Source organism: Plectropomus leopardus, chromosome 15 (genome assembly GCF_008729295.1).
Source record: "Plectropomus leopardus isolate mb chromosome 15, YSFRI_Pleo_2.0, whole genome shotgun sequence".
Classification (NCBI taxonomy): Eukaryota; Metazoa; Chordata; class Actinopteri; order Perciformes; family Serranidae; genus Plectropomus; species Plectropomus leopardus.
This window is the reverse complement of record NC_056477.1, coordinates 18,363,242-18,381,399: the sequence shown is the minus strand read 5'-3', so window position 1 is coordinate 18,381,399 and position 18,158 is coordinate 18,363,242. Positions and strand designations below refer to the sequence as shown.

Below are 18,158 nucleotides of genomic sequence, written 5' to 3'. Positions count from 1 at the left end.
AAATAGAGCCCCATTCCCAGTGCTCGAGCAAGTGATGGCCTCTATCTACCTCATCTTGCTCAAGCTGCCATGGAGAAATGCCATTACACAGAACAGAGGGGCAACGGGCGCTGACATAGACGGATTGTGCAGGTAATTGTCACACATGTAGATTGTCATGAATAAGCGAGTGCAACTAAGGGGGAGAGTGGCCCAGGCAGAGGATCAGCTGTGAGACGGATTGGGGCAATTCCACTACAGCACTGGAGCTGCTCGCACAATTTATTAAAATGTCAAATTAACATCCTGGTGAAAAATCACTGTGCAACAAAACAATAAAAAATGCAATTGGCCCCGTGAGAATAAAGAATTCAAGTTGATGGGAGAAGCGCTGAATTGTTCCTATGTCTGTGTGGATTGTTTTTGGGTGTCAGTATGGGGGGAAGGGCATTTGAAGTGCAGCGAGAGTTCATAGGTTCCCACTGGCAAGACAATATGGTACAACAGTTTCATATTTGCAGGAGACATGATCATTTTTTGCTGTGTGTTGGAGTTGTACTGAGAGTGGTTAAGTGCTCAGGCTTGAGGGTGTATTGACTTATGTTGTTGAGAACCGCAGAGACAATGATAGAAAGCAAGTGGAAACTCTGACTTCTCTATTTTTTGGGCAGCCAAAAATAATAGAAAAATATTTCATAAAATATATACTCCAGAATGAAAAGCGTCAACTCACTGCAACTCCTTCATCTCCTTTGGGACCCTTAAAAGAGAGAGAAGAAAAGGACAGATTACTCCCATGAATGCGACAACCGCTCCCGTACAAATCATAAATATAGTCTGAAATGACATGTGGCCACTGTATGTTAGTGTCATTAAAATTGATGGCAGTCATTATTGTGTCTCGTGTCTTGCAATGTCTGTCTGTAAATTATGCTTACATTGTGTTATAAGGAGCTGTGGTCTTTCTCAAGCAAGATTAAAAATGATCAGGGTCATTCGCTGCAGTCTGGTTATTACATGAGCTTTACAAAAACTGGTCATGCATATTTGAATTTTCAGTGAAGCACACAGAAAAAGTATGAATAGAAAGGACACACTGAATTATTTGCAATAGTGTTCAATTCATCACAATAGTCGAATTTCTAACTTCAATGAAATACGTTAAAGAATACTGGTATTCCATACCATTCTCGTTACCATTGTGAAAACTGACATTAAAGACATAAAATGTAAAAGTTCCATTAAAAGACAAAGACAGCACTAAAATACAGGATGGTGTCTGCTTAGGTGCTCTTTGGGTGCACTCTGTTTCGCCTCCTTTGGTGTGCTCGGCTTAACAAAACTTCTTGCTTATTCTCTAGGGTTGGCGGCAGATATGCACGTTTTCGTGTAGAAGTCTTGTTGATGGTCTTTTATTAAGGACCTTTTCAATAATTGCAGAATTTAAATTCTCACATATCTTTATTTTTCATATTAAATATATTCTAACTCAAGACTAACTGTAAATGGGTCAATGAGTCAACTTTCAGCAAGTGCAGACCAATTTCCCTACATGTGTTGTACCTAAATGATATAACATGAAATATAGCTGTGACGTCTCCTATTTTTAATCACTTTGCTCTGACCATACTGCTATGCTCATTTAAATAGGCATGTCTGTTCTACTCTTGTTCTATGTATTTCTTTGACAAAGCATTGAAGCATTTTTTCACATTAAGAAATAAACAAGGATTAATTGATAAATTGGGCTCCTCATCCAGCTTAACACTGATTAGGATGCTCTATGATTGGTGCTCCAGGGGAGCTGTAGGGCTGTGATGGAGCTGTACAGGAGAAGCATCTTCAAGATTGAGCTGCGCTTCATGTGCATTGTTCGCTGGGGGATATTGGACTGTCTATTTTTTGTCACCACCTTTAGTGTTGGTTGTGGTGGATGGGTTCCTGCAGGGCCTGTGAATGAATGTCTCCCAGGAGACCAGACAAGATTACAAACTGTCTGATAAGGAGGAGCAGGGGGAGCTGATAAGCAAATCGGGTCACTTGGGCTTGGCGCTGTGTGAAGCAACTGAACTTCTCAGTGCGTTTTGCATGTCAATGATGTTGTGTGTCCTGGGGCGGGTCAGAAACACCTGTTTGAGAGTCAGGAAGCCTCTTGGCTTTCACCAACAACCAGCTCTCAATGAGCATGATTGACTGTGATAGGGCCTCAGCAGCAGCGATAACACTGGAGGGCTGGTCAGGTTATTTGTTATTCAGCTCTCCCAGCTTCTGTGGCTCATACAGTATCAACGTGCCTGAGTGCTGGTGTTTCTCCACCCTACACTGTAAAGGATTTGCTTCAGGCATAACAATGATGATGCTTACCGGAGCGCCAGGAGCTCCAGGGGGTCCTAAAATAGCTCCACCACTCTGAAAAGACATTTTTTTATGTTATGACTATATATCTTTACAATGTGGGTCAAACACATTTAACCACAATCACATATTCTTTTCAGCCAAGATGATTGAAGGCCAAATGACGTGAGTTCAATGGATCACAATGACATTATCGCAGAGTTTAAGTCATTTGAGAAGTCTTTACCTGCAGCTTGTACAGACCGCTCATCCCATTGCCCTCCACATAGGGCACACCCTGAAACACAATCAACTCTAAATCAGACATCTCCTCTCAGAGACTCTCCTCGCTGTTCTGTGAATTTCAGGCACAGAGAGTCTTTACAGAAAACTGTACAGTAGGTTTGAAGCAGTTATACACTGTTAAGCCCTTAAAAGCTACATGAGAGAGATCAATAGCTCATTTGGTGATTACACAAAGAGAGGGGAAGAGTGTGCGAGAGAGTGAGGAGTGAAAAGAGGGAAAAAAAACAGAACAGTAGGCTTAATAATCCTTGAGGCAGTGGTGATTCAGAAAACAAGAGTAGTTCAGAAATACAAAAGAGTGCAGTGATTAAAAGAGATTCGGGTATGAGAACTAGGTAATCTAGTCTTCTTGGGTAGCATAAGAACATAAAAGAATGTTTTTCCCAAGATAGATTGGTAGAGGGCAGCTATTGTAAATGTAGAAGGAGTCAAGGTTCTCATTTAGAAGCAAGCTGACGCCTGTGCCCTTTTCAGGCCACTGAGCCATCCCCTGTCCTCCCAGACTGCAGTTTATGAGACCAGGGTGTGGGGGGGCACGGCAGGTTCAAGGGGACGGCTGATGAATTATAGATTTGCCTTTGGAAGTGCTTACTCACTGGCCTTTTAAAGGGTACAAGCATGATTCAATGCCAGTGAGCAGGTCGCCACAATTTTGATCGTATTTGCGCTTGTTTGTCAGTTAAGTTTTTCATGTTACACTAAATACTCTTCAACTGAGCAAAATATAAACGCACTGATAATCTGCAGGAGGAGATGCCAAGGCAAAGTTTTGGCTCTAACCTTTACTTGATCAGGGGAAAAGAAGATCTTTGGATAGTGCTGAGAAAACAAGATGATTCAATGTGCCAAGTGTATTGAATAGATGGCTGTAAGTCTGCAACCTTAAGAATGAAAAAGACTAAAATAACAATAAAATGTATCTAAGCATGCATGTAGAAAAACACTAAGCTATGATCTTCACAGAGGTTTTGAGGCTTGTTATCACCATCTGGCTCTTGTTGAGGCAGGAGAAACTTACCGGAGGCCCTGGAAGTCCTGGTCTGCCCGGGGGTCCTTCATTTCCCTGCCAAACACAAACCAGAGGAATTATTAAACCTGTCTGTGGAAATGGAAATGTTTATAAAGCACAGTCCCATGCTAATGTAATCCAATGATATGAAAACTCATTTTTCAACCCTGAAAAAAAGAAATACTGATCTGGTTTTCTACACTGAAGCCCTATTCGCACTTGTATCACCTCACGTGATTTGAAATAACTGCAGAGGTTGCTTGTGATTGTTATCCCGTGCAAATCTGCAGTGTCGGTAATGTTAACAGTAAAAATTCCAAAGCAAATCTCCAACCATATTTTGTAAAAACCTATAATACTAGTCCAGCATTTCAATTTCCAAGTATGAATTGTGATTTGGGGTTGTATTTAGTTTTTTTTGTTTGTTGTGTAAATTACCACATATTCAATTTTATTTCACAAAATGTAAACACCATGTTGGCTGAGAACACAAAGAAATAAAACATATTGCAAGAATATGCTCTGTGCTGTAAATTTACTGTACTTCTGTTTTACCCACGGTACTTCTTTTTCACAAATATAGCACATTCACAAGTCACTTGCGATCCATTCAGAACAGACTCGCAACTCACCTTTGGACCATGACCCCCCAAGTGGGAAGCCATGGTGCAGAGTGATGTTACAAATGACTGTGCTCATCATGTATGGGGGTTATTGTCAGTAAATTGGAATAAAAAACAAACTTTTCTTATCCATTGTAAGTCAAGTACGAAACACAGATGTGGGGTTAAAGTCCTTAATCACATGAGGTTCCCCCAGTAAAATTATTCCTTTGCAAATAGGGCTTTTGATGCATATGGCAATAAAAAGCCTTTTATTATTTAGAGTTTTAAAAACTTCATCTTTATCATCTTTGTTTAAAGAAAAAACATTTTTTTAAATTTCACAGATTTATCTTCAAAATGTATATTACAACTACATTTTAGGGAAAAAATGTACAGAAAAGTTATGAACAATAAAACTATTTATTTATTACAGGCTTTGAGCAACGGTATTTAGCTAATCATATCTAATGCATACAAATTAGAAAACATAGTTTTAAGTAAGTGGGCACAATCATCCACCATATACTGTTTATAAAGCTCAGACATACAAAACAACTTCATACATACTGTAGATAAACCCTTAAATGGCAAAACATCTTACTTTTTCTCCTTTGGCTCCTTGTTGGCCCATTGGTCCGGGTCTACCCATGAGCCCCTGCAAGGACAGCATCATTTAATTAAAATCTCTTTTGAGCATTAATCTAAAAAAAAAAGGACTCACATGTTGCGATTTAATATACCTGTTACCATAAAAAGGTACACTGTGTTATGAAATTATGCAGGAGATTTTGATTCTGACCACACAAAGAACAGGCGTCTTACCGGGGCCCCTGTTCGACCAGCCACACCAGGAAGTCCTGGTACGCCCGGAGGCCCCTGGAGGAGACAAACCACTTTAAATATGTCTTACAACTGAAACAGAATATTTACATTCATATTTTACAGCAACTCTGGACTTCCAGTATACCCCCTTGACTCATTTAGGGACATTAATGAGAAATACAGCCGTAGGAGAACTCATTTCAGTGTGCAGATTGTTAACTAAAACTGTATTAAAAGCTCTACACTGTGCCTCACACCTTCTCAGAAGCAGGATGTTAACTGTTAACGCAGGATATTGGAAAGGTAAGATCTACTACCATGTGAATACCAAGCAGCTCACTGATTTACAGATGTGTTGTTATGTGTGCAAAGTAAAATATTAATTCACAATGTGTCAATCCATTTGTAATGCTTTCGTGTCTGGCCAAATAGGTGATGTGGGCATCTGGCCCTGCTCTATTACTGGCTCCACACTACACACTAAGCAGATTATCTAAACCTAAGGGGTAAAGTGTAATTTAGTGGTCCAGATCTAAGCCAATTTCTTGATGCCTGGAACGGCTTTCTAGGAATCCATTAACAACAGCAATCACAAACAACATAATACAGCACATAGAGCGTATATATGGAAACAAAAAAACGTATATGATACCACTGAACAATCATGTACCAAGGGGGCTGGCCTTCTTTGTTAAGACGGTTTCAGCGCAGCTTGATGTGATGACGTTCTGTTGCGTCACTTAGCCACTTTTTAGCAACTGCCCTTTTAAGACACACAAAAGCTTAAAAATTCAGGAATGGGGTATTTACTGGTGTATTTTATGTCATAGAACAAAACATGAAAGTCTCTTCAGCTTGTGTTTTAACCAATGCCATGACTTTTCAAGGCCTGGAACATGTGATTGTAAAGTTCCATGACCTTGGAAACCCTGTACACTTGATCAGCACTAAATATTGTCCCACAACCCCAGAGGCTTTATTTTTGTCAGACAATAGCTGATGGGCTCTGAGATTTTAAGGAGTTTAATTTATTATCAAAACACATCTTCCTGCAATCAGCTTGTGCTAAGATATTTTTAATTTGTAAAAGTTAAGTAAATTTACAGGACGCATGTGAGAGTGCAACGACGTTACTCTGCTCAATATTATACAAAAAAGGAGTAACTCTCCACAAGGTAAAGTTTGGTTGAAGCCAGAAATTCACATCAGAGACGGCTCGCCCCTCTATATTTGTACTTGTAGATTTGTTTCGGAATTGTAAACTTGGGATTCACACATTGATGAGTTCTGTGTGAACATTTTCCACCCACAAACAGAAACTGCAGACCTTTGTACAAATCTTCTATATGCACTCACACATCGTGAAATTATTTGTGCAGATCTGTCTTGTTCACAAAGGGTCATGCACAGCTACAGGTCTCTTAATGGATTCAAATTACTTACTTACTTACTTTTTGCACATTCAAACATTTGAATTCATTGGATTGAAATGTTTTTGCACATTCACACATCTGAATGTCTTACAAAATGTTTTCATACATTCAGATATGACATACAGCTACAACTTTTGACCCTATCTTGTTTCATTAAGTGCAACCAAAGTGCAGAGGACGAATGAGAAAACTTTTCTATTCAATGGCAGTGACTAATGGGATTATGTTCACATTTTCTATCTTTATAGCACCTTTGAATGTGCAGGAGCTGTTAAACATTAAATTGTCAAAATATTCTACATGCTCTATCTTTATTAATTTGTTTAGATAAGGCATTTCCGTACTTTTTGTTGTATTCAATGATACATTGTACGTGTTTCTCATATTCTTTTATGACTGTAAGGAAAAAAAGTCAACAAGGCTATTAAACATGTTTTTATTGAGCCTATAAAATCTCCTAACAAGTCTGCCTGTTAGGGAAAATCTCCTGCCATTGCAGTTCAATGCTGAAAGTTGACCTATGAAATGCTCCTCAGCTTCTCTAAAGAGTGCCTTGTTTTTTAATTAGCGCGCGCACGCAACACACACACACACACACACACACACACACACACACAGTCTTTATAAAGTAGCTCCTTGGAGTGCAAAAAGATAGGGCATAGTGCACACATAGCACTGTGGATAGCTTTTGATAGCTTCTTTTGAAAACAGACTTTCAGAGCAGACAGGCTTTAAGATGAGGCAGACATTACAATATATTTACATTCTTTTGAAAAGCCTACCTCTCAATGTCACACTGACTTCTGCATGGTTAGGTAACTAACAGATTAATTTGTTTAGATTAAACTTTTTTTCACTCACCTCATCACCTTTATCTCCTGTGGGGCCTGAGAACCCTCTCTCTCCTTTTACTCCCTGCGGGGAGGCAGAACCAAAGAGGGAGGAGGTGGGGGAAAGTGTTTTTCAACAACATGAAAAGACCTAAAACTAAAAGCTGATGGGTGTAAACTTCAAAATGTCTCTTCCCCATCGTACAGCACACAACTTGAAATTGCCTTGTCTGTTTCACCATGGTACAACACTGTATCCATAGCAACGACTTCTGCAGCGAGCACATGAGAGTGTGCAAAATAATGTGAGTTGTAGAACAGCTGGTTAGGCTTCCAGATATAATTCAAAAGGCAGTTTATGAAAAGCGTACGTCGATGTAAATCTCTTAATATTACATTAAACACACATTTCAATAAACAAAATCATAAAATGAGGCTTTTACTGTTACAGATTCTTTTACCATCTAGAGAAACGGAGCAATTCCTTTAGATCCACACAAACAATTACAGTAAAAAAATGTATTTAATTGTCTACTGAATGTTTGTACCTTTGGGCCTTCTTTCCCGGGGTTCCCCATTGGACCTCTTACACCTGGATCCCCCTGTTTTGGAAATAAGTACACATTTATTACAGGTGCAAGCACTCTTAAAGGTCCAGTGTATAGGATTTAGGGGGATATCTTGCCAAAAACACAATACAATACCTTAAGAATGTTTTCTTTAGTTCATAATTCCCTGAAAATAAGAATATCTGTGTTTTTTCATTACCTCAAAATGAGCAATATTTATCTACATAGGGAGTGGGTCCTCTTTCACTGAGTCCGCTATGTTGCACCGCCATTTTTCTACAGTAGCCCAGAATGGACAAACCGAATACTGGCTCTAGAGAGAGCTATTTGTGTTTTAGCATCACCTGAAGCCCCTTCGCAGTGTCAGAAAAACATTGATTTGTAACTTGAAACTGCTTTGTTCAACGTTTTTACAAATTAAATGACTTGGTTCATTTGTTTTGGAGACCTGTGTGGATAATTTGGCTCCCGGTAAAAACACACATTTTGAGTTGCTGGACTAGCAGCTACGACTGCACAATTGCCAAAATATTATCTAAATAGCAATGTGGAGCTGCAAATATTTGATAAAGGTAGGATGTGTCACAACATATCATTATAAAAGAAGCACTGCCGTGCTACAGAGATGCCCTGGCCTAAAAATCATACTCCAGATGTAAAGGAACTTGTCTTTTACAGACCCCAGCAAAAATACATTATCGTTTTTTGTTTTTTTCTCAGTGAAAATGAAATTTAAAATTTTCCATTCCTAATAAAATTGCAACTCAAACAAACCAGTTTTAATCACCAGGTCCGTTTGTTTTGGAGAGGAAGAGACCTCTGTGGAAAATTCGGCTTCCAGTAAGACTCTCCTGAACAATGAGCGTCTTAGGAATCCAAACTAGGAGTTAGCAATTTGCATTCCTTGCTCCTAGATGCCACTAAATCCTACACACTGCTCCTTTTAAATATTCAAGAACACTTTAAAACCTGAGCAAATTTCTTTCAAAAATACGAGAAGAAGGCAATGAGCAACGGAAGAAGAAATGACCCAAAAAAACAGTAAAAGAAAGAAAAAGAACAAAGGTTAAAAAAAAGAAAAAAAGCCCAAAAGATTGGGAGTAAGTGCTTCAAAAGTTTTAACAATTCAGTAACATAATTTTAAATATTCGATTATGATAATTATAAATATAGTTTTCCCCTAGCTTTTAAAAAACTAATTTCCAAAATTAACAATTTTCTTGCAATTTGTGGAACTTTCCTACCTAGCTGCTCATTGCCTTTTCATCCATGTTTTTGAAAGAAATCACACCAGTTTGCTCAGGGTTTAAAGGTTTAAATTATTGTAAAAGGCGTCTGAAAGCAGCACAAGAAAAGTAATGTTGCTCCGGGTTTCAAAGGGTTAACAGGTATCATGTAATGCAAAGACAAAAATGCTTTTTCCAAATTGCCTGCCATGCTGATGAGTTATTTGTACCTTTTCTCCCACCATGCCTTCTACTCCTTGTGCTCCGAGGGACCCCTTCTCTCCCTTCTGCCCAGGAAGCCCTGGGACTCTCGTCTGGCACACACTGCAGGCATTCTGCCAGCGCAGGCAAGGCAGAAAGCAAAAGTGGTGGCACAGATAAGATTTCATCAAGTTGAGCTGGAGCACTGCATTTTCGCCCTTTATTATGTCACATCCCCTGGGTGGAGGACAAGACCCCAACTGACACAAAGTGTTCTCTAAATGTCTGCAGAGCACAATAATGTGAACCCGCCAAGAGTGTCTCCAAAAGTGTCGCTCGTCTAGGTGAGTGCTGAACTTTGTCAAACTCATCGACTGTGACATTTAGGTGAGAATCTTAAATATCATTTTCCCTGATTCAGTCCAGATATAGGCACTGCACCTGCCAGGAAATAGTAAGGAGCTCTAAGTTGGAGAGGAGGCAGTAGGAACAGGTATAATACGCCATTAAAAAGAGGCTGAGATACAAAACGGAAAATCTGTATATACGCATCATCTAATTATCCCCTAAGAGTCAGAGAAAATGCTATCAATAAAACAAAATAAGGAGAGCATATTGAGAATAAAAAGAAGCAAAAAACAGAGGTAGATGTGTTTAGTCATTTTTGTATGTGGCATCAAGGTGTTGAAAGTACTAATTACAGTAGAGTGCCACTAAGCAACTGGGATGAAGGCAGTAAATAATAGCTGAAGCTAGCAGAGCACTTAATGGATTAAATTAGGTGACACCGACACTGAGGGGTGACAGAAAATTATAAGACTACTGCTGTTTGCCTTTATCTATCGATGATTAGTCATGTGATGGCATGATATTTATTGTCAGCGTTGACATTCACTTTGTATTAAAAATTAAAAACTGTTATTTAGCTAAGTGCTGTCCTGCAGGTAACATTAAGTAAGGTGACTAACCTGCCTCAATCAAAAGAAAAAAGAACAAATCTGTAATTTGCATGGATTTAGATTGCAATGGCTGTTATGATGGCAAAAGCCAAAAAAGAATCTCAGGTAATAAAGGATTTAAAGTGTTTCACATGTTCAAGCTAGCTCTTATTCTGCATTTGGTCAGTGACTGATGAAAAAATAGGGGTGATGAACATGTTCAAACACAGTTTTAAAGTATGAAAATACAGATACAAGACTTCTTTCAAAGTAAGAGTGCATTCTTAGCAAATGCTTTAACGTTCGGTAATTGGAGGTGAAGGTTTAAGTGACAAGGGAAATCAACCAGAGGAAATTAAATTAAAACATTTTAGAAGTAAGACAAGTGAGAGCTATTCTCAAAGGCTTCATTGTTTTAGGAGGTTTTGCATGTTATCTGTAATATATATAAAATACCAGCATATTTCATCATAGTTGATCAAAATTACTTGCTATCAACCACTACGTAAGAGTATGGCTACAGCAGTATACCATCTTCAAGGTATAATAATAATAATAATAATAATAATAATATAATAGTATCATTTATGTTTTGAATAATCTAAAGGGATAGTTCTGATTTCTGGAAGTGGGTTTACTACCAGGTACTTATCCATAGCGTATTACACACAGTAGATTTCAGTCTGAACGCCCCCAGTTTTAAGAAGCAGGCTGGATTCTGACACTGAAGCAAAGCAATGTACTGATGTTATTCGGGGTCAACAACAACAAGTATTTAAGCCACTTAAAAAAGGTCCAATCTAAAAAAGTCTGTATCGGTTTAAGTGTTCCTTAGACTGAGAGTTTTGCACTGTGTTACCTTCCCTTCAGACAGTCTGTTTGGACAGGGAAGCCATCAGCAGCTTTAGTTCCCCATTTATGCTCTTGTCAAAGCCACCAGACTCCAACCAGAAAAACAGTAATTTTAGCTTGCTGAACAGTCTGCTGCTGATTCTATCAGTTTGTTGGTTTGTTTTATTGTGTGACTTTGGTGAATCTAAACTAAGTCTTTTAAATGCCAAAGTCACACAATAACACAAATATAATAACTGATTGCAGCAGTGATAGAGCAGCAGCTCCTGTGTTCTGCGATATAAAATCATTTTTTTTCATGAAGTCTGGCTCCGAAGAGAGTGATCTGATGGCAAAATTGATTTGATTTTTTTAGGTGGGACTTTTTTTAGATGGCTAATTTCCATGTTATTGCTGATCTCTCTATAGCAGTAGATTGCTTAGCTTTTGTGTTGGACTCCAGACTGCTTCTCCAAACTGGGGGCATGCTGACTGCAATACACTGTAAAACATCAACTTTTGATAAGTACCTCATGCAACCTAACTTCAAAAAATCTGAATTATCCCTTTAAGGGTCATTGTGCCTGATAGTTATAATAGTAATTGTGTAGTACCGTGTGCTGTAATACTGTGATGTTTTCTGATATGGTTATTGTAGCAAAAAAAATCCCCTACAGGTTCAACCCTACATAAGAGGTCATGCTGTGCTACAAGATTTAGATAAATACATGTTTGCCATTTATTATGCCATCTATATTTAACTGATTTAAACATGCCATCACAAAAACAATCAACCTGACCATTTATATGAGGTTAATGATTAACATACGTATATGCTGGAGTTATGGTCACAGATGATTTTGTGCTTTTTATCCTCAATATGCACTGGTTATATGCTATAGTGTATATAAAAATTAAGATTCTAAAGCTACTTCAATTATAATAGCACAAGTAGTGGGTGAGAAGATCAAATTTGATTTTTGCCGCCCCATTAAGACCGATTAGTCCAGTATAACCATTATGCAGTAATGTCAACCACTAAATGATGTATGTAAGTTATTTGTGTCTAGCATGCCACATCCTCAAGCAAAGAGAGACAAATTATTATTGACAGCTCTTAACACTTTCTCACAATTCACACCACAAAAGCTTTTTTACACTCGGGAAGATTGCTGTGAAATAAACCAATATGTAATTCTGTATGACTCCTTATATTGTAGGAGGAAAATTGCCACAGAGCAATAATTCCTGTAAATCAACAATTACAGTATGTTTGCTTTTCTGCAGAGGAGTTTAATGATCTTCTGATACACTAATCTCTGTGTAAAGTGTTTTGCACTGAATATTTACATTGCACTGGTGTAATATTTCTATATCCCATTATGTTAATTGTTATTTGTCATACAATATGACTTGCATGTGCACCTGTGGTAAGTTTCTTGTGCGATTATCTAAATGTCTTTACTAAACATACAAGTAAAGACTTTTAGATAATCATCATCAGTCATCCTGATGGAGGCACTCAAGGGCTTTTACTACCCCTCTAAAATGATAGCATTCATATATGAGTGAAATAGCACCTTTTCAAATGCACATATTGATCAAGTCTAAATACTCAGGTACCAATTTGCATGTTATTTTTTTGTGAAAAGCTGTAATTATCATTAGCTGCAAAGATAAAATACCTTGAGTAATGCACCCATGTCTCCAACAATTGGCAGGGCAGTCTGTTAAAGAAAGAAGAGAAAAAATCCATGAAACACTGACACAATTCGCATTTCAGGACAAGCAAATCTTTCATGTTTTGGATATATTCTGCTGTTGTTTGTTTGTTGCAACTGCATCTGCTAAATTGCTCAAAACATCAATTTAAAAGAGCCTCTTATACGCCTTTAAGGAATGTAATTTTATGTTTTTTTTTAACAAATCTCTGTTTCAGTGCTTCATTTTTAGTTTTTATCTGCAACGCTTGAGGAAACAGTTTAATAACTTTGTTGCTGGAAGACAGAGTCCTCACATCTTCAAAATACCGTTGTTCTCTGGAGCTGAGGAAAACATTTTTGAATTGCAGCCCATGTATCTTTTAGAAACATAAAATGGACAATAAACTGGTTTCTACGACACATGAATATAAAAAGGTTAAACTGCTAAATCTACAAGGCTTTGATGCAGCAGCAACAGCACACGTTTTGTACACACACTTGGCTGTAGAACTGTAGTAAATGTCGCTTACTTGAAACACATGAAAAGAAAAGGAAGAGATGAAAACATGTGCTAACAACAGGGCGCTGCCAATTTGTCATAAACTGCAACATTTTTCCTGAACGTTGGTTAGTGAGCAGCAGGACTAACTGTTAATTATCTAAAAACTGGGGCTGCACTGTGAATGGTGACTTTGACTTTAAGGTGAGCTCAATACTTCTCACTGCAGATCTGTGATGTTGAGCTGCAGAAAGCAAAAATGAGGTTTTCTCACTTACTGGTTCACCTGGGGGTCCGGCAGGGCCTGGGGGTCCTGGCCTACCTGGGGGGCCCTTTAATTAAGGCAAAGAAAAAAAGTTAACAATCTTCCCAGCTATGATATCAAGCAGAAATATAAGGCCATAAGTCTGCTTTCACACCCATCTCAGCTGGTGGGGATCTGTGTCCAGGCGCCGTTATACATTGAACCTGTTCATCCACAGTGGTAGCTGACATACTTTTGTGCCTCCAGCCATCTTTTATCTGCAGATGTGTGAAGGAGCAAATAAGAGTGGAAGGACTGACTGATCTTGCTCACCTCTCTTCCTGGAACACCAGGAGGGCCAGATAAACCCGGGGGTCCGCGAGGGCCCTGAAAAAAACCCAGACATTCTGATGATTTTAACAGTCTTGTTTTACACAACCAGATAACAACTGAAAACCACTGCAGTGTTATTTGTATTGTAAAATAATTGCAAGATCAGCATCAAGGAGCTGGAAATCAGTAAAGAAAAAGCAACAGAAAAAAACCCAACTTGAACATGTTTGTCTGTTTTGGATTCACATGATTTTCCACCTACCGCAATTCCTGGCTTTCCTGAGGGTCCCATGCGGCCCTAAGAACACATCACACATCTTGTTAACACTATCTGCCCTCTAGCACCCAGGATCCAATAAAGGAATTGTGTTAGACACCTTTTGCTCTATTGATTCTCTGTCTCCAACAATCCTGCATTTCAGAAATGAAAGCAGACTCACTCACAATCAAATGTGTGTGAGGTTCAAACTAGTGGTGCAGAGCATATATATGATGAAGGGAGAGCCACAGTAACCACCAGCGTTTTCATCTCGGGCTGTATTTAAAATGAACACTGATCTAGATATTCTAACAGGATGACTTTCTTTCCATACCTAAAGACAAAATCTGAGGGTATCGCACTTTGAACTAAATAATGAACGTGTCAATCGATACAACATCATACTCACAGGTGAGCCTATGATACTCTCGCCAGGTTCGCCTTTTTCCCCATGGTCTCCTGGCAATCCTGGGACGCCTCTTTCTCCCTGGCAAAAATACAAGGGAGCAGTGAGAGCGGTTTCAGTGAAACTGAATCCAGAAGCCATGGAGAGCTGCAGCACTGCATGATCATTAACTATTCAAACTCTCAGAACTCATTTTCTCTTTATGTTCTTCCTTTGGAAGCTTCAAGGGTAAGAAACACAACTATGTTCAAGGCCAATGGCATGCAGGCATGTTTATGGTGTACATCATTTTAGTTCATGTGTATGTTGAGATACACAGTATGTTCAATGTGCCGTTATTTTTCACAGACAAAACCTTTCATAATTAAGACCCATTTAGTGACTTTTGGAGTTTTTTTTTTTTTTAAACCTTCTGACAAACACAGCATGATATCACCAGAAAGCTTTGAAATTTCTCCTATACTTCAAAATAAAAGAAGCTTGATACAATATTATTCAGAGTTTATCTGCACATTGCTCTTAACATGGAGGTGCCTAAGGTGGCAGCCAACAGCTAAAGGTGTAAACAGCATGAGGAGTGCTAACAATGGCAACAGTGCTGACAGAGATGACGGTACATGCCCATTATACCAGACTAATGCACCTCGATTTGTGTCTGCCCTGCCCCCTGGTCGCTTGTTTATTATCACAATCCCCCGTCCCCTTCTCTACCAGAGAAATTTTCACTTTAGTATTTCCTGTATTTATACAGAGCTGTTCAGAAAGTCACTGGAGCTGCAGCTTGAATAGCTGTGTTGATGTGAGCATCATTCAGATTTTTGAAGTTGTCACTTTCTCTCGTTTGGCTGCCAGCTTGGTTCACATTGCAGGTATCCCAGCATGCTTTGTACAGGCAAACGGTTGCTTTCAATACAAAATGAAAGGGAGCAGATTTATGGTCACGTGTACTCACTTATAGTGTGCATATACTGTTACAATGTTAACCAAAAAGTGGGCTCTGAGCTTCTGCGTTGGCGCTGTCCATATCAGCGGTAACCCCCATATGAGCACAGTGAGGAGTCGCAGCGATTAGCTAGCTAGTGGGATACACACACAGGATTTACATGCATGCCCTGTCAAATTGGCTGTCACAACAAAGAACAGAGAAGCTCAGATTACACAAAGAGAGGGAGTATGACTTCATTGTCTGCTCAGGACAGCATTACTTAACTATGTCTGTAAATGGCAAATAGGTGCTGCAATATTATTCAAAGCAATATATGCTTTGAATGTTGCACAGAGCTACTTTACGTACATACAGCATAAACAATTGAAATAGTTGCTAAAACTAATTCATTAACAGTTGAAATAAGAAAGTTAAAACAAGTTAAAACACCCAGCTTCAACATTTTGTCTTAAATCCAGTTTAAAATCAATTCAAATGAACACTTGGTGTAACTAATCTGTTGTGGTGTTAATGAAGGTGTGCTTGTATTCATTTGACAGGGCTGTGGAGTTAAAGGGGCAATTCAACACCAAATCATAATTACAGATTTTTCCTCTCATCTGTAGTGCTATTTATCGGTCTAGATTCTTTTCATGTGAGTTTCCAATTTTCATCATACGCCATCATTAGCCTCTCATCCATATAGAGGCAGGCTTCCTTCTACACAGTGATACGGTTGGCAGGTGTTGTTTGGCTGTTAAGTTTTATAAATGCTTTTTCTTTTTTTTTCTTGGCGCTTTGAGCACAACCGTCATCAAGCTGAGTGCCATCTTGTTCACTTATACTGAAGAAAAGGCAGACATCTCTATGGCTGATATCTCCAACACTTGGCAGCTCACACCACAACAAGACTGGTAAATAGCACTAGAGGTAAGCGGAAAAATATCTATATATGTGTCCCTTTGCGATTGGGAACCACTGACTTAAACTTACATACACTGGAGTTGCCATAAATACTTCTATCTACATAAGTAATTAGAGTGAGGAGTATAGACAGTTGCCTTGGTGATGCTCCACCACCACAGTGCTTCCTACCTTAGGCCCTCGAGACCCTCTGCTCAGAGACGACCCATCAGGCTGCAAAACAACAGGAAGAAGACATAAGAATAGGAATTCTTTGCACATTCATCAGCAATTCACTTCGAGACCCGAGGAGATTCCACAGCCTAAATAGTCTGAACACAGCCTTGCATTATGAGCTCGTGTTCAATACTGTTTACAACACTTTTAATAGTTTCTGTGTACAGAGGCAGACTGATAATGCCATACCACAGAGAAAAACCTTGATTGTAATTGAGGCTACTGTAAGCATTATTTACTGTACAGTTCTGATGAGACATTGATTTCTGTGGTCAGCATGTATTAGTGTTACAAGTCCTACATTGCACAATGTAAATTAGCTGTTCAGAAGTTGGATTTGAACTAACACAGCAATTCTACAGTTTTAGTGGGGAAATGTACCAATTCACTTAAACATAAAACAAAGAAAAGTTCAGGAAGTATGGAACTTTTTGGGACCAATAATCTCCAGTGACTGCATTTTAGAAAAGTTTCATTAGACATTATGCACTGAAACAAAACCTTTATATCAGTACTTGAGGGAGGAGGGAGATCTATGCAAATAATAAAAGTCAAAAGAAACAAAGAGCAAATTGCTCATTATTTGTTTAAAAGCAAAATCAATAGAGTGACATTAAATACTTGAGCTGGCTGACTCATTAAAAGACCCCCAGACTATCTGCGCTGACTTCTGTTTATTGCTTTTTTCCTTGTCTTTGTCTCACATAATAAAGACCATAAAATGTTGAGAATCCATTTTCCTCCAATGCCCCCAAAACAGAAATTACGTTTGTAAAAAGACTATCAGGATCTATGCAGAAAGACATCCACTCTTGAAGATAGACAGCTCTCTTTGTTTAGCCTTTGACTATGTCACAACAGAAGAGGCCATTGGCCTGCTGTAAACATCTCTCCTTGACAATCACACGCACATACAGTATATAGCCCTCTTTTCCAGTCCCGCTCCAATTTTCACAGTGCTGGAGTACATTAAAGAGGTTTAAATACTTCTGCCTGAACGCAATCTTTCCCTTATTACTCTGCTCAACTGAACACACTACCCCTTGCCTGATGAGTAGGTCTGCTGTCAGGCTTAATGTTCACTTCAGCGTTTCCACACACAAACAAACATGATTGTTTAAAGCCATCGAAACACTCGCCTGTGATTGAGGAGTGCAACTGCCGTCGACCAGGACTGAGGTTGTGGCTGCACTTGTGCCGCTTTTTGAGACGCTGTAATGAACATTTCTATATGCAAAGCCATGTCCATAAAAGAGAGTGCTTCAACGGCTATAAGCTTCAAAGTGGGAGGATAGGTGATTACCCAGACTGAGGTTATCCAATGGTGGATTACTTAATGGCATTGCATCTCCATAATGTCATGCCAGCTACGCAGCTACAGGAGCTAGTTTCTTTTTCCTTGTCTGCTGCAGTTCCAGCTGTTTGCAGATGATCTATGCTTTCTGAACTTCTGTTGAATTATCTTCTGTTTTTTTCTCCTGTTCTGTACAGTTTCTACTTTTGCGTGCTGTGACTCGAGGGCTGAAGCCAACGAGGTCAGGATGAAAGTGACTGTCTAAACTTGAT

The 18,158-nt window shown here is 38.9% G+C and overlaps 1 protein-coding gene across 1 annotated transcript in view; it reads right to left on the bottom strand.

The window, feature by feature from the left end:
* The window catches only part of LOC121954674 (collagen alpha-1(XIX) chain), a 123,470-nt gene that overhangs the window by 16,622 nt on the left and 88,690 nt on the right, over positions 1-18,158 (bottom strand). The window contains exons 29-43 of the mRNA XM_042502335.1: positions 16,548-16,589; positions 14,531-14,608; positions 14,125-14,160; positions 13,863-13,916; positions 13,564-13,617; positions 12,769-12,810; positions 9,344-9,448; positions 7,867-7,920; positions 7,350-7,403; positions 5,056-5,109; positions 4,835-4,888; positions 3,638-3,682; positions 2,561-2,611; positions 2,344-2,388; positions 713-739 (exon numbers count right to left, since the gene is read on the bottom strand). Of these exons, the coding sequence (XP_042358269.1) occupies positions 713-739; positions 2,344-2,388; positions 2,561-2,611; positions 3,638-3,682; positions 4,835-4,888; positions 5,056-5,109; positions 7,350-7,403; positions 7,867-7,920; positions 9,344-9,448; positions 12,769-12,810; positions 13,564-13,617; positions 13,863-13,916; positions 14,125-14,160; positions 14,531-14,608; positions 16,548-16,589 (795 nt within the window). The remainder of the gene's footprint in view (positions 1-712; positions 740-2,343; positions 2,389-2,560; positions 2,612-3,637; positions 3,683-4,834; positions 4,889-5,055; positions 5,110-7,349; positions 7,404-7,866; positions 7,921-9,343; positions 9,449-12,768; positions 12,811-13,563; positions 13,618-13,862; positions 13,917-14,124; positions 14,161-14,530; positions 14,609-16,547; positions 16,590-18,158) is intronic.